This window comes from Canis lupus, chromosome 21 (assembly GCF_011100685.1).
Source record: "Canis lupus familiaris isolate Mischka breed German Shepherd chromosome 21, alternate assembly UU_Cfam_GSD_1.0, whole genome shotgun sequence".
In the NCBI taxonomy this organism is placed as follows: domain Eukaryota; kingdom Metazoa; phylum Chordata; class Mammalia; order Carnivora; family Canidae; genus Canis; species Canis lupus.
This window is the reverse complement of record NC_049242.1, coordinates 5,953,748-5,970,837: the sequence shown is the minus strand read 5'-3', so window position 1 is coordinate 5,970,837 and position 17,090 is coordinate 5,953,748. Positions and strand designations below refer to the sequence as shown.

At 37.0% G+C, this 17,090-nt stretch overlaps 1 protein-coding gene across 2 annotated transcripts in view; it reads right to left on the bottom strand.

The window, feature by feature from the left end:
• Nucleotides 1-17,090, bottom strand: part of SESN3 (sestrin 3) — a 71,561-nt gene that overhangs the window by 7,832 nt on the left and 46,639 nt on the right. For both annotated transcript variants that reach the window (XM_038568266.1, XM_038568267.1), the window contains exons 4-9: nucleotides 16,024-16,206; nucleotides 12,794-13,030; nucleotides 11,904-12,078; nucleotides 5,993-6,111; nucleotides 4,975-5,165; nucleotides 1,613-1,757 (exon numbers count right to left, since the gene is read on the bottom strand). In XM_038568266.1, the coding sequence (XP_038424194.1) occupies nucleotides 1,613-1,757; nucleotides 4,975-5,165; nucleotides 5,993-6,111; nucleotides 11,904-12,078; nucleotides 12,794-13,030; nucleotides 16,024-16,206 (1,050 nt within the window). The remainder of the gene's footprint in view (nucleotides 1-1,612; nucleotides 1,758-4,974; nucleotides 5,166-5,992; nucleotides 6,112-11,903; nucleotides 12,079-12,793; nucleotides 13,031-16,023; nucleotides 16,207-17,090) is intronic.

Genomic DNA, 17,090 nt, shown 5'->3' with positions numbered 1-17,090 from the left:
AAAATGTTCATCTCCTTAGTGACCACTGTAAACAGCTGCCAAAACTTTTTTTTTTTTTTTTTTTTTACATATGGGACACTCACACAGGTTCATCAGGTTTATACAGACACAAGTACAGACATGGACATGTCTGCACAGACATCCCTAGGCATATTGATGCAGGTAAATGATGTAAGGGCTCATTTGCAAAACTGTTTGTAAACAAGAAATGTCTCTCATGAGCAGGAAAAATGACCTCCAAAAGCCTTGTGAGATACCAACCATTATGTCAAGATGTACATTATGTAATCAAGCTTCTGGATTATGATATAACTGTTTTAAAATATTTTTATAAATGACAACTTGCCTGCAAGTTATACTTGCTTCCAGTTGTAAAATCTTATATGGCTAAAAATCAGCTCGACATTTCTTAGTGTCTATGTTCATTCCTTGGGAAGCTTTTAAAAACGTTTCTTACTGTGGACTTGAAAGATACTCAGGTGAAAACCTGAAGCTGAAAGCAGTCTGTAATCAGTGTCTGGTCCTTATTATTTCTGCACAGCTTCCCTGGAATCTTTCAGAAGTAACTGAACAAGCTTCTGAGTTTTGAGGGAGATACACCCCAGCTGATGGGTTATAATTAATACCTACATATTTTTGAAATTCACTACAAAGAAATGTATTTTGAAATTATATGTATTTTGAAAACATTCTACAGGTTAGATATACTGTTAGATATATTCCCTAGATGAGTAAAGAAAATTTCTAGATACAACCCATTAAAGGAAGAAAGTCTAATGCAAACATATAAACAGGGCATAAAGATCCACTGAGAAGAGATGCTGGCAGTAAAATGGGTTATCTGATGTGTGACTGGCGCTAAGACTTCAAGAAATCTGTTAGGTTTAGGCCATAACATTCTCTGCCAAGGTCATAGAATTAATTCGTGATTATTAGGACCCTAAAGAGATTTTTTTTTACTCTCAAAAGCTTGTAAAGTGGTAAAAAATGGAAGATTCTTGGACTTACTTGTCAAAAAGACCTAGGATTTATGGGTAGTTCTTACGTTATAATGTTGGTAAAGATCCTTAACATTTATTAGGTCTTAAATGATTCCTATATATTTCGTCTAAAGAAATATTCTTTTATAATGGTACATACACACTTGGCTCAAATATCACGCATTGTATTGTCAAAATAGTCAATTACCAAATTGGAATGAGAAACTGTTCTAGTAGGTTAACTCTAATGGCTAGTTACTCCCTAAATGGAGATACCTTCTAGGCCTGGAACAATCACACCTAATACATCTTGGTAGGTTTGATTTTTATCATTAGAACATTAGACATTTTCCTAAAGGTACTTTAAAAATATCAATATCCAGATCCAGCCTTTCAAAGGCTGATGCTACATATTTACTATACACACCACGTTGGCCAAACATATAACCAAAATTTATAGTTAATACTCAATAGACTGGAATTTTAACATCTTTTTAAAAGATGGCCAGATGATACCACTTCCTTTTCTTTAATGGCACTCATTTATTAGTATTTCCTGTGTAATTTGCAGGATCGTTACTAATTACATTGGAATGTACCTAAGGTGTCTGTAACATCATCATGAAACACACCTTTTCTGAGTGCTTGAACTGACGCCAGTAACTATCATACATGCGCTTGGTGGTTCTTTCAGGATAGCAGGTCACTGTCTTAATGTAAACCTTCAGGCTTCGTTCAAGTAATTGATTAACTTCTCCGTAATCATAGTCATCATACCTATAAGCAAAATGACAATAGTTTTAAAATGACAAAGTCAAAATTTCTGATTTTTTAAATCTTATTTGAGAAAGAAAGAGAGAGCACAAGCAGGGGGAAGGGGCAGAGGGAGAGGGAGAAGCAGACTCCCTTCTGAGCAGGAAGTCCAACGCAGGGCTCGATCCCAGGACCCCAGAATTATGACCAGAGCTGAAGGCAGACGCTTAATCGACTGAGCCACCCAGGTGCCCCCCAAATTTCTGATTTATATCAAGAGATGTTTATTGTATAGCAATTAAATGCAAAAAACTCATTAACTAAATGTTGTAACAAATATTTACTGAATGCCTATCATATGCCATGTACTTTCCATGTACCTTTCTAGGCACTGGTGATACATGGATGAACAGAATAAACAAAAATCCCTGGTCTCATGGAATTTCAATCCTACTGGAGAAGAAAGGAAAAAACCACAAAAAATCTAGCATGTGAGGTGTCAGGGGGTGTTTACTGCTGTGGAGGGAAAGGGAAATGAGGCTGTGAGAAGAGGAACTGTAGTTTTAGGGAGGGGGGTGAGGCTGCCATTTGAGCCTATGCCAGGAGAAGTACTAGCAGGAGCCCAGAGGCTGGACTCAATGTGTATGGAGGCAGAGGGAGTGATGGACTGTGGCCCATGCTACTGACCAATCAAATGTGATGGGAACTGAGCCCTGGAAGCAGCCATACAGGGGCCAAAGGCAACCTCACTGGGAGTGGTCTGGTACCCTAGTGCGTTCAAGAGCAAATGGAGGATAAAATGGTGACAGTAAGTATATACAACGCTTCTTCAAAGAGATGTGCTGTGCATGGGAGCAGAAAAATGAGGCAAGGGCCAGAATGAAAAGAAGGATGAAGAAAGGATTTTTTTTTTAAGATGAGAGAATTCACAGCATTGTGTATATACTGATGAGAAAGTAAAGAGGTAAAGTTGATTCTGCAGGAGAAGGAAGAATTTTGTTTTATTGTTTTATTTTCTTAAGGGCCTGAACTCACAACCCTGAGATTGAGACTAGAGTTGAGATCAAGAGTTGGATGCTTAATAGACTGAGCTGCCCAGGCACCCCCAGAAGCAGGAATTTTTATTTATTTAATTAATTTTTTAAAAGATTTATTTATTTATTCATAAGAGACACACAGAAAGAGAGGCAGAGGGAGAAGCAGGCTCCATGCAGGGAGCCTGATGCAGGACTTGATCCTAGGACTCCAGGATCACGCCCTGGGCTAAAAGCAGGCGCTAAACCGCTGAGCCACCCAGGCATCCTGGAATTTTAATTTTTAATTATAGTTGGCATACAATATGATATTAGTTATAGGTGCATGATACAGTGATTCAACATTAATATACTTCACAAAATGCTCACCATAAATGTAGTTACCATCTGTCACCATACAAATTTACTATAATCTTATTGACTAGATTCCTGGGGTGAACATTACATCACCGTGACTTATCTCTTTTATAACTGGAACACTACCTCTTGATGCCCTTCCCCTCCCCCTCTCCCAAGAGCCCTCAGTTTGTTCTCTGTATCAGTCTGCTTGTTTCTTTGTTTTGTGTTTTAGATTCCACATGAGTGAAATTATAAGGTATTTGTCATTCTCTGGTTTATTTCACTTAGCATTATACTCTCTAAGTCCATCCATGTTGTCACAAATGCCAAGATCTCATTCTTTTTAATGGCTGAGTAATATTCCATTGTGTGTGTGCATGTGTATACACACATACATATATGCAATATATATATATGCATATATACAATATGCTACACATATATATACACACACCACATCATCTTTATTCTAGAATAGGGATCTTTAAATGGAAGGAGATGGGAGTTTGTATACAGGTACACAGGGCTACAGAGTTTATCCATAATAAAAGAGGAGACAGGGTAGAGTCAATGGGCACAGAGACTACTGGGAGCTCATGGGATTTCTCTTCTGTATTTTCAGTTAATTTTTAACCGAAACATATGCTTAGTTAAAAATAAGTATTCAAAGATTTTATACGAGTTTTATTTGGTGGCATCTAACAGATAATCACCCATAACATTTGTCCTTTATTGTCTTGAACATAATTTATCACAATTGAATTATATTGTTAGTATTTATTCTTCCTAGATTAGGTAGGTATAATAAATGTGTTTTAAAATGTGATGATTAGGGGATCCCTAGGTGGCGCAGCGGTTTGGCGCCTGCCTTTGGCCCAGGGCGCGATCCTGGAGACCCTGGATCGAATCCCACATCAGGCTCCCGGTGTATGGAGCCTGCTTCTCCCTCTGCCTATGTCTCTGCCTCTCTCTCTCTCTCTCTCTGTGACTATCATAAATTTAAAAAAAAAAATGTGATGATTGTATGTTAACTTACTGTCTGGAATGGTAAGTGAGCAAATAGCATAGTTAACTACCATTTTAACAGTATCTTCTAGGTAGAATGCTTGACTATTAGTTGATATTTCAGGAAAAATTTTTAAATGAAAATTATAGAAAATACTTTGCTTAACAAAGTAAATTCTAATTCCATTCCATAAAGGCTTTCTGATACTCTATTAGAAAGAACATAGTAGAGTCAAACTGAATGTATTCTTAACTGGGAATTTATTCTTTTTCCATAACTGCCTTCAAAACCGAGCTCAAAAAGGCACATTCTCCCCAAAAAGCTTTCCTGATTAGACCAATCTATCTCATTCACTCATTTACTCACTGTCCTCTCAATGCCAATTTTCTAAATTTAGAGGCCATTAATTTATATTGACTGAGAGTTTCATTTCAATATTCTTATGTGAGCTTTATGAGGACACAATCTAACTTAGTTTCATTTATATCCTAATTACCATTCCTTTAAAAATAAACAAACAAACCAGCATTTATTACAGTGAACTAATGGGGCACAATGAAAGGTTTTTAGCTGCCTAATTCTTCCAGGAAGGATTCTTAAATTGAGTCTGATGCTATCCTATCCCTCAATGATTACTGATTTTTTTTCCCTCAGTAAAGTCTTAGTACTGTATTTCTAGGTGCCTGCTAAGATTCCCAACAGTCAAACAAAGAAAAAAGGTTTTTCTATAAAATGGAAGTCATTTTTCCAAATCAGAAGTCCACATGTAATATTTTCTCCCTAGTACTATATAGCACTAAATAGGACTCATGTCAGAATTTTCATTTAGAAATGTTTAAAACTGTCTCAGCAATGAACATACCTGATTCCAAACATACAGTGAACATAGTTAAATAAAGCTCTGCGCAGCGTGGTTGTGTCAACATCCTCATGGGCGGCCATAGTGTTATAGGTGAGATTGTAGACCATGCGAAACTTCTCATCAAGAAGATGTCCAATGTCAGAATAAAGTCTGTTCACCAGGGAGAACCCATGATTTTCCCAGGTATAGTCCTAAAAGAATAAATTGTATCCAGTTACAAAATGGGCATTTTCCAGTTAAATTCCATGTTTGTAGTAAATGTAACTACTGAAGCAAGTACATGAAGATATTTCATATTTAATTCTAAGCTGATAGCTTTACTAGAAACCCTTCACATCAGTTCATAGATCAAAATGCCATGTAAGTTCCCTCAGTGGGGTCCATAGTTTGACATGCTGGTGATGAACTCTGGCCACCTCCTGTTGTTGTGTACTATGCAAACTATACCCTTATCTGGAAGAACCCCAGAAGACCTGAGAATATTCTTATGTGACCAAACCTACTCAGTGACACAGCAGATCATATGAAACAAGTGCAAAGGAGTCTGTCTTAATTCAAACTTCTACTTTCTTTAGGAGCCACATCACTACTGTCGTTCTGTTTTCTAGGGGTGGGGGTGGTAGCACTTAAGCCCATAACTACTGGTCTATGGTTTTATTACAAAATGCCATTTTATTATAAATGTAACTTTATCACTTGATTTCCTCCCTGCTCCTCTAAAAAAAAAATTGGTATGAATTTTATACAAAATTGGTATACAATTTTATACATGTAATAATGCAAGTAACTGAGTAAGACATTTCCTTTTGCCTTCTTAGAGAGGAAACATTGAAATAAAAATTCATCTCCTGGGAGATCAAATTAGACTAGGCCAAAAACTAGGTTACATCAAAAGATTCACAGACTATCAAAATGACCATTAATTTCTTTAGAAGTCAATGTACTTACATTTCAACATTTCACAGTTAAAATGACAGTATTTATTCTCTAGTTTCTCTGAATTAAAGGCATCTTATACCTGAGCTCGGAATGTTGGCAAATGTTCTTCTCCTCGTCTGGCAAAGTCCTCATACCCAAAACCAGGGTCTTCGATATATCGAGAGACATCAGATGTTATAATCATGTCATCTTCAAAATCTAAGGACAATAATGAACAATCCAGAATAAAGGAAATTGTGCAGAGAACAATGAAACTGCTCCATTGCCCTCCACTTTTTAGCTTTTCCATGGATTTCTGAAGTGACAATATTGACTTCATGGCTTAAGTTTCTAATTTAATTTCATTACCAAATACTGACAATCGTAACATTTACCAGTAGTTGTCTGGGCAAAAACATGACTACATTGAAATATCTAATCAGTAATAGCAAAAAATCAATACACTAGCTTTACTTATTTAGAAAATGAAGATAGCACAGAGCTTTGAATATGTATTTCTATGTATATATATTTATACATATAAAGCTTAAACTTTTTTTAAACTCTTGTGGGATGAAGTGGGCTGCAGGGAAAGAGAAGAGATGAAGGTGAAAGACCATCTGAAGTCTAACATTAAGACAGATTTTTGTTAAAATTCAATGGTGTTTCATCTGGATATGTTCATGGTGAAAACTAGTGCAATTTAGTTTTTTTTTTTTTTTTTTTTCAATTTAGTTCATTTTTTAGCTCATGAAGAGGCATTGAGGGAGAAGGCCTGGGAAGGGAACTGGGACAGGGAAGAAAGTGGCCTTCTGGTACCACCATTATTCTGAGTTGACTTGGGCGCTACAATAGAAAGAGTCAGTTTGAGAAAATTCATTGAGTTTTACACCTAACGTATGTGTGCTTTTCTGTAGACATGGAAATAAAAAGGGCATACAATGTATGAGGTAAACAATGTGTTGAGATTGTGATTAGACTATTATAAAAGTGACATTCAGGAAGACAGGAAGACTACAACAATCTTTTAAGACAGCTGAATTCTGTATACTTGATAATATTAAAAATTTACCACTGAACAATGTTAAGTGCCCAATGTATGTTAAATTGTTTAAAGATTATTCGAACTCACTTTTTTTTTTAGGATAGTCTGACTTTATAATTACTTTTCTCTGATTTCAACTACTGAAAGGGAATGAACAACCTTTATTTACTACTTGCTACCTAGAAAATGAACATACGTTTTCAAAATAAAAAAAAAAGCTCCTTCCATGCAAAGAACAGTATTTTCTTAAGTATTTTAATCAATATCAAATAAATGCGACTTAATAAATAACTAATAAAGAAATATTAAATAGTTTCTAAAACAAATTTTTAAAAGATTTTATTTATTTGAAAGAGAGAGTGCGAGCAGGAGCGGGGGTGGGGCAGAGGGAGAGATAGAAGCAGATTGCTTTCTGAGCAGGGCTCCATCCCATGACTCTGAGATCATGACCTGAGCCGAAAGCAGATGCTTAACCCACTGAGCCACCCAGGTGACCCAGTTAAGCAACATGATGGCATAAAAAACTAATTCTTAAATGGACAGTGTTGAGAGGCTTAAAAAAACAATGCAATTATAGTAATTCATCCAAAAGGCACAGTAAATTAATTTGCCTTCATTCTCTTTAATCTTTGCTATTTCATGAAAATCCTAGCAATAATTATTCTCTTCACAAGGGGTTAGCCTTGCTTTAGATCACTGCCATGGACTATAATAGAGTGCTTGATAATGGCAGGAAAGGTCAAGCATCCAGGATACCTAAACTTTGGAAATATTAAAATTCTTACCTAACTTCTTTACTATCCATAATGAGAAGAGACTGACATTTGCTGGGTACTTACTATATACCAGTTACTATGTTTTGTACTTAATATCTATTTTTTGTTTCAGTAATGCAAAAAGAAATATCTTCTTAAGAACTAAATTACTAATACCCTGTCAGTCCTGAGTGTCAGTAAGAAATACAATGTGGATCAGGTTAGGATGGTGTGGAAAACATGTAAACACTGAACTACTTAATTTGATCTGAAGCTTTTAAGTGACTGTTTTCTAAAGGGAAATCTTGGGCCTATCTCTAGCTAACCCACAACTACCACGTGTCTCCTCAGGCTGCAGAAGTCCTTTTGAGTAAATGGAAACACTTTGAAAATGGCATTTTCAATGCTTTGTCTCTTCATATTTATGAACGAGGTTATGCTTTCCTTAATTCAATCCATCACATACTCATCGACAGAAATGAAGGAAAAAAATTGAAAATGTAGTTAGTGCTCACTGAGGCTGCTAGGAAAACTAGGAGTTTTGTGGGCTGTGAAGTAAAATCAAACCAAGAACAGTGAGTGATAACTGAAGTCTGCAAAAGTTTCTCCCCTGATGTGTTCTCACTGCCCACACTGCACAACCAGTTTGGTTATACTGAGCAAACACAGACTCTGGGGTTGACGATTACCCAGCTAGTTCATTTGATTTTGATGTTAGTTTTTGATTTGTCCATAAACATTTTCAAGTTGTCATATGACTTTTAAACATTTAAAAATAAATAATAATGAGTAACTAACCAAATGAGACAATTTATCCCATGAATAATAACCATTTATTCATTTTAAAATTAGGAGTCAATCAAGACCTGTCTTCTAGGCAATTTTGTTCACTTAAAGAAATGTACAAAAGTCTCTCAAAGTACAAATATTTTTTAAAATTTTATTTATCCATTTGACAGAGAGAGAGGGCCAGAGAGCACAAGCAGGGGTAGGGGCAGAGGGAGAAGGAGAAGCAGGCTCCCTGCTGAGCCTGACGTGGGGCTCGATCCCAGGACACCAGGATTGTGACCAGAGCTGAAGGCAGACACCCAACCGACTGAGCCACCCAGGTGCCCCTACAAATACTTTTTTTCAAATTTATTTTAAGAAGCTAAAATTAGCACTCTGATCAACAAATCTAAAATTCCAATTTTAATTATATCTAAAGAAATATTTCAAAGTCTAGACTACAAGGAAATAGTATTTTGCACATTGGCTGCATTCTGCTGCCCCTAACATAATACAGAAAAAAAAACCAAAAAACAACTCTATTACAGTGAAGAAATAGCTTTCTAACTTCAAAAACAAAAACAAAAAAAGAATAAAACCTGGTTAACTCTGTTACCAAGCTATAGAATACTACCTCTGTAGAACATTTTAAACATTTATTTTCTTCAAAAGGCTTGAAAAGCTATTTTTAGAATCTCTACATGGAATCTGGAATGCTTTATCACACAGGTCAAACCAAGAAATTCATTATGGGAAAAAAATACATTTCTATTTCCATTTCAAAACATGGTAAGGTTATAAAAAGGACCCAATTAGCTACTGTATGGAGTCATTTTTCTGTTACTTTTGTGGGACTGGCAAATACTGGGAATGGTTAAGAGTAAACAACGAAACGATTTATTTCCTTGACTGATTTACAAATGATACAGCCTCTTCTGTCAAAATTAGAACATAAATTTTTGGCTAGGACCTAAGACTTGCTAGTCAAAATCCACTACTGTAGAAGGTAGGAGTCCCTGCTTAAGAGCCCAAGAAAGTACAGACTGGGGTCCAACATATATTTTCAAGGGGCACCTGGGTGGTTGAGTCAGTTAAGTGTCTGACTCTTGATCTCAGCTCAGGTCTTGATCTCAAGGTTGTGAGTTCAAGCCCCACATTGGGCTCCATGCTGGGTGTGGAGTCTACTTAATAAAAAAACAAAACAAAAGCAGCTCTCAGAAGAGCTTTATTAAAGGAAAAAAATACACACACACACACGTGTTTTTAAGTATTAAAAAATGACTAAGAGAAATAAAAATATTTATACCCTTCCAGCTCTAGTGATGTTAGAGAAGCTCTTAAAAATTAATGTCTGAAAGCAAATAGATATTACCAACCTTAATAAAAATGTTTACATTTTACAATCTTGGTTTACCTTGAAGGTTCACCCTAGGCTTATGATTTCCCTTTGTCCCATGCGTTCCCTCTGGATGGTTTTTATAAGCGTCTCTTCTGATTTTAACTCCCAATCATATGCCAATCATTTCCAAATTTTCCTCTTGAGTTTAAAAGCCTCTCCTGACCCTTTAGATCATCTGCTGGGCCCTGGCTACTGTGGTTTGTATCCTGGCAGCACTGCCATCACTTGGGGGAATGACAGTAATGTGGTCTCTCAGGTCCTAGACCAGACTGAGTAAATCGGAATCTGCATTTTGATAAGATTCCCCAGTGACTGACATGCAATGAAAGTTTAAGGAGCAGTGTACTAGACATCTCCAGGCTGGAGGTTTTACAGACCTCTTAGCTTGAAATGTCCAAAATATGGCAGGATGCATGCTCCTTAAGCTTAGGAAGGTTATCACAGTAAGGCCTCTCTGTTTACCTAATCAGCTTATGTGGTGGCATTACATGCCTCATGGTTTATGCCTCCTTGTGTCTCTGTCCAGCATCATGTTTCCTTATCATGGTGCCATGGCTCTGTTGGTTGTTTACCATCAACTCTCCTGTCCCGCAGCCACTGACCGACTCCCTTGCACTCCAGTCTCTAAGACATAGAGTCCAATGGCTGGAGGAAGTCTTCCTCTATGGTCCCTCCTCTGCACACTCTTCCTCTACCCAGACTTGATTCAGGGTCCTCTTCTAGGTTCATATACTGCTCACACTCTGCTACGTACAGTGCTGAGACTATAGAAGGTACTCAATAAAATGTTTGTAGGATGGATACTAAGCCAATAAGTAAAACATCAAGTTTCTTTATTTGGGATTTCCTGCTGCTTAGAAGCTCTGAGAAACTAGAACTTAATATAGTCAATGAAGTGGATAAAATCTTTCATAAAAAAGACCACAGGGAAGATGATAAAAGGGGTTTTTGTTCTTCCTGGTGAAACTTCTGAGAACTACTGGTCAATGCTATGTTTAAAATTAACAAACAAGTTATGGCCTAATCAGTTACCCTTGGAATTTATGAGACTGTCTGGTCTTAAGACTAAACATTTTTTAAACCAATGAAACTCTATTTTTAAAATGTTATGTAGATTGATGATTTTGGAGGGTTTCAGCCTTCTATTGAGTCAATGCTATTTTTTTAAAGATTTATCTGAGAGAAAGAAAGACAGAGGAGTGAGGCACACAGGGAGTGGAAGAGAGAATCTCATGCAGACTCCCTGCTAAGTGCAGAGCCCGATGAGGGGCTTGATCTCATGACCCTGAGATCATGACTTGAGCCGAAACCAAGAATTAGCCATTCAACTGACAGTGCCACCCAGGTGCCCCGATGCTATTTTAATAAAATTTACTCTGTGGTGTTCGAGATCTTTTTTTAGTCATAACTGCAAAGTTGCCTAATTCAAAGTCTCTTAGAGTATTACAGGGGGAAAAAGTGCATTTTAAGACAAGAGCAAAGATGTCTAGCTTTTAATACAGAATGAATTCCTCCAAATTCAACAGAAGAAAATGACCTAAATAATGCAGTTTTATAAAATGCTGAAGATGTCTCCAAAGAAATGCAAATGCAAGTACAATGTAATTTTAGAAGTAATCTGGAAAAGTAGCAGTGCGAGAACAATCCTCCCACATCCTCCCCACATGCAAAAAAAGGCAGAGATATGGTTTTTTTTTTAATTTATCTATTGAAACAGGATTTTACTCATCATTTCAAAACATCACAAAAGTAGAACGAACTAGGTATCCCTATCTAACATTGTAGGCAACTGTTCTGGCTTTGAATCACATTTTACCCAGGATGAGGGTGGACTACAAAGCTGGAAGTCCCTCACCAATGGACCTGGAGTGTATTCAAGGATGCATCAATAGCGTTAGGGGGAGCTGTAGGAGGAGTAAATAGGAGGAACATGGTAGTAGACTTGCTTTTATGGATCTGTATGGAAAATATGGATCGTGGTTAATCAGGGATGTAATAACTCAAAGGTAAAGACAGTGGTGGCAGGAGGAGTAGGGGAGCTCACCTGAATGAGGAAATGAATGAAAAGTGTCTCCAGAGACCACAAAAAGACTTTCTTTCTTCTCCTTCTCAAAGCGAGTGGTCATTTCTTCCTGAGATGCCTCTTCATCTTCTCTCTCTCCCTGAAGCCTCTTCATTCTGTCCATTAAGGCCTCTAGCTCACTTAGAGAATCGACAATCTAGGGTCAGGTAAGATAATGTTGGGTGTCAGTTATATTAAGAATTATTCTAGTAAGTGTCCCTACTTTTCCAATGCAACCTTATTATGTACAGTGGTCATAGTTATTTAGTTCCCAGGTGGGTTTTCTGTGAACTCCAAAGAAAATCATATGACATATTCAAATGTTTTCAGAAGTATGAGTTTTTTTGTTGTAGTTATAAATATATTTAACCTAGAATTCTAGCATTTGGTGTATATTAAATTATAGTTTATTTTATTTTAATTTATTTTATTTTTTTAAAGATTTTATTTATTTACTCTTGAGAAAGAGAGAGAGAGAGAGAGAGAGAGAGAGAGAGGCAGAGACACACAGGCAGAGGGAGAAGCAGGCTCCATGCAGGGGGCCTGACGTGGGACTCGATCCTGGGTCTCCAGGATCACGCCCTGGGCCAAAGGTGTTGCTAAACCGCTGAGGCAGCCGAGCTGCCCCTATAGTTTATTTTAAACAGTGAGGCAGCCTTATAATTTGTAATAATATCAATTTGCTTTAAAAGCCTCTTTAAGATAACTCAGAACTTCATATACAGGTTAAATTTTTATAGTAGTAAAAGTTGTGCAGAAATATTTCAAGTATATGATATCTTGTTTAGTCAGACAAATTCTTTCTAGATATTTTTCATGTTGGGAAGTTTAAAGGCAAAATAGTAAAGAAAAACAAAGTTCAGAAAACTAACCCCAAAGTTGCTGCCTGTAAGGGATGCATTCTCTATATTGTTATCATTAGCGAGATCACAAACACAGAAATTGTTGACTGATATTAGCCTGAATCCATTGGAGATTTCTGGATCCCTCTCTGGATTGATGCCACTACCAAAAACAAAGCTTGCCAAAGCATGATAATGTGCCAGTAGGACCACAGCATGTACCAGTTCGGGCAGAGACCAATTATTTTCTCCAGTTTTGACAAGTTTCTGAAACAAGAAAGCAAATCAGAGTAAGAATGAAAATCACAGAATGCTACACAGCAATTTTAGAAAGCATGGAAAATCCACCAACTTTTTATGTCCATTTATAGCAATTAAACTTAAAACTCCCTTTTAAAAATGCTTTGTATAATAAAGATACGGCTTTGGTCAAACAATAATTACATTCAACTGTCAAACCTCTCAGCATAGTTATGTTGTAGATTCTAAATCTCTTATATGTACAATGAAATTTCTGCTTTCAAAGCACTTTTTACATATGTTATTTTAATAAGATATTTCAGAATATCAAAGAACACAGAAGCTAGAAGAGACTTTAAAGATTACCTAGCAAAGCTGCTCATTTTAAGGTTTTTAGGTAAAGACTACCTTAAAAGTCACATAAAAATCCAATTCAGTAAGTCAACGTTTAGATAGCTTCCTGATGGAGAAAGAGCCTGTAGCAGATGATAGAAACCGTAGAATACTAAGAACTTCAAAAGTTTCAAAGCACTTTTTTATATGCTATTTTACTTGAACCTCCTGCTGAATGATGGAATCACAAGGGAAGCCATTAAAAACAGTGATGTCTGCATCCTCACTTTCTCCAAGAGCCAATTCCATCTGTCGAATCCATCAGAGATTGTTTCCCATCAGAGTCCTCTCTATCTTGCTTGGTGTACATGTGCATGTGTGCACATCCTGCTGCTCCTCACAAATCTACACTTTAATTTGACTCACTTCACAGCCAAACCCCCATGATAAACCTCTTATGCTTTACTCTCCATTAACCACACACACACACACACACACACACACACACGCACACGAAATTTAATATATCACCAAAAGCTCAGGAAAAAGAAAAGGAAAAATTAATCATATTCTATCACCTTCATATAACTTATACATATTTTATAAGCATAATTATATCATCAGAGTAACACATCTATTTTTTCTCTGCTTTTCAAACCTGACATTTTGACATGTTCATTTTTCATGAGGCTACACTGTCTTATATTAAGCATGGACTGTATATTCCATAGCAATGGATGTTACTACTTCTGCATGCTTTCCTTTACTGTTAGATATTCAAATTGCCTCTAAAGTTTTTTTTGTTTGCTATTATGAATAGCATCTTCATGCTATAGCTTTGAATAATTCCTAATAGGATTTTTAGGGCAACTACACTTTAAGACTTTTGATAATACTGCCAAAAAGCCTTCCAAAACAACTGGTAGCATTTACAATGCCTCTGTCAGGCTTTTTTTTATTAAACCTGAAAGAATAGACAGTCGATACTCATCTCGAATTTCTCATCTTACCTTCATTTCTGTTTTTTTTTTTTTTAAATTCATTGTAATTTGTTTTCTTTTTTAAAGCAAGCTCCTGAAGCAACTTTCACTAAGGTCACAAAGGACCTCCGAAAAGGCCAAATCGAATTATTTCTGTATGCTCCCACTTCTTCCTATCTCCTACCCCCACCTCATATAACCTTCCCTACATTCTGTAACCTGAAGCTGTTAGCTACTTTTCCAACATATAATGTTTCACACTCTATTATTTGTCTGGGATACCCTCCCTCTACTTGAAAATTCCCACTTACTCTTCAAGACCTATCTCAGATGTTACCTCTTTCATGCAACTTCCTTATCCCATTCTTTTTACCCATATCTCCATCAACCATTGTGCTGTGCTTATTGTCATTACCTCTCTTTCTTTCTTCCCCTAGAATCCAAGCCTGTTCAAGGGCAGGGTCTATCTTTTTAGACCCACCACAGAAGTAATTAACATACGACATAAAAATAATGATTAATTCTTCCATCTAAGTAACACAGTGTCAAATCAGAATGTAAATCTCAGGGCAGCATTACGTTTCACAGATTCCCAGGTACTCAATCTCTGAGAGTACAAAGACTTAAAAAAGCTCAGTTTGGTTTAATTGAGCAAATAACGAACAAAAATGTAGCCTAAGAAGAGGATCAACAAAACCAATGACATTTCTACTCATCAGAAGCAGGGAATTTAAATACCTCAGGCTTCTCTGATAATAATTTAGATGACAGCTGTTATGTATTGAGTAGTTACCAAGCCCAAGCACCATGCCAAGGATATCCTACAAACGGCCCCACCCTTTCCACCTGCAAGTGCTCTAGTCACCAGCAACTCTGTTTCTCCTGAGTTGGAAGAGTTCATTTTTCTTTCTTTTGGAAAGAATGGAAAGAAGCTCCTTTCCACCTGCAAGTGTTCTAGTCACCAGCAACTCTGTTTCTCATCTAAGCTCCAGCTTCCAGAGGCACCTAAGTGTTCACTCCAGTTGGCAAGTCATTTTTTTTTGCAAAATTGTAATTTCCAAATCTTAAAATTATGAAATGTTAGAACTACAAAAGAGCCTGGAACTCATTTAATCAAGACCCCTCATTTCATAGAGGGTGGATCTCCCGAGGCTGGGAGAAGTTAATTCACTCAAGGTCACAAGTGCAAGAACCCAGGTAGCCTATCGTGCCAGTTTTCCTTTGTTCTACCTCTTGCTTGAAAACAGAAATCAACATTTCTCACGAAAGCAGTTAATTATTGATTACCTGAAGAGGAATATTCTATTTGTACCTAGATTAAACCCCAGACTTTCTTTTTTTTTTTTCTAAAATTTATTTATGATAGTCACACACAGTGAGAGAGAGAGAGGGGCAGAGACACGGGCAGAGGGAGAAGCAGGCTCCATGCACCGGGAGCCCGATGTGGGATTCGATCCCGGGTCTCCAGGATCGCGCCCTGGGCCAAAGGCAGGCGCCAAACCGCTGCGCCACCCAGGGATCCCCAACCCCAGACTTTCTATATTTCTCTCTTCTACATGTTGATATCTCATTTTTTGTTTCTAACATGCAAATATTTAAAATTAAGTCTTAAGCAAAAAAAAGAAAAAAAGAAAAAAGAAAGAAAAATGAACTCTTAGCTAGAATCAATAGTAAATTTCTTTTTTATTTTAAAACAGCACTCAGTACCTGAATGTGCTCTTTCGTGATCAGCCAGGGTCGGTGTGCTAGCAGCTTGTTTATTTCATTAAGATTTTTCAGTCTTTGCGGTACATATTCCAAACCATTCAACCACTCAGCAATACCTCCTGTCTTCAAAAATTCATCCACGTGCATGTTTATTAGGTAGGAACACTGATGTCTAGCCGCAGCCTAAAACACAAGAAGAGTCAGTTGATACAATAATCATGATTATTAAAATAATAATAATAATAATAATAATCGTGGTTGTTATTCTACTATTTCTAAACAACAGTAATTCATTTGGAGTTTAATAGTTTTAATAACCAATAATTCTTTTCTTACAGATTCCTTCTCCTGCTAAAACTTCTATCACAATATGTCACAGATTCTTTTTTTTTTTTTTAAGACTTTATTTATTCATGAGAGACACAGAGAGAGAGGTGCAGAGACCCAGTCAGAGGGAGAAGCAGGCTCCATGCAGGGAACCCGATGCAGGACTTGATCCCAGATCCCAGGGTTGCACCCTGAGCCAAAGGCAAACACTCAACTGCTGAGCCACCCAGGTGTCCCTATGCCACAGATTCTTGAATCAATACTTGTAGCTGATAGTTGTATTAAGCGAACAGCTGTCACATGTAGATAGTTACGTCCTTAGCCAGAAGAGGGAATGGATTAACCTAGAATCTACTTTCAAGTTGTGTCAAGAACATACATGTCCATTTCATGATGGTAAATGATATAAACTATGTTCTATTTAAAACACAATAAAATCTCACTAATTTATATTCTACTGATTCATAATTCATGCTAATTTGGGTGCTCCTCTTACCCCCTTTAAGATAACAGTGATTTTGGTCTTACTGGAAACATCGCCCTACTAGGACAGGCTCCATGACACCTTTCTTCCTGTGCAGTCAAAACCAGCCTTAACACCGCTGGTTTCGGGAAATCCATTCAAAGCAGGCTTTTCACCGCTCCTTTCCCTAGGACTGCTTCTCAGGAAAATAATACCATCTACTGATTCTGTTTTCTGTATCTTGCTTATCTTCTTAGTTTGCGATCATTGCAAGTCT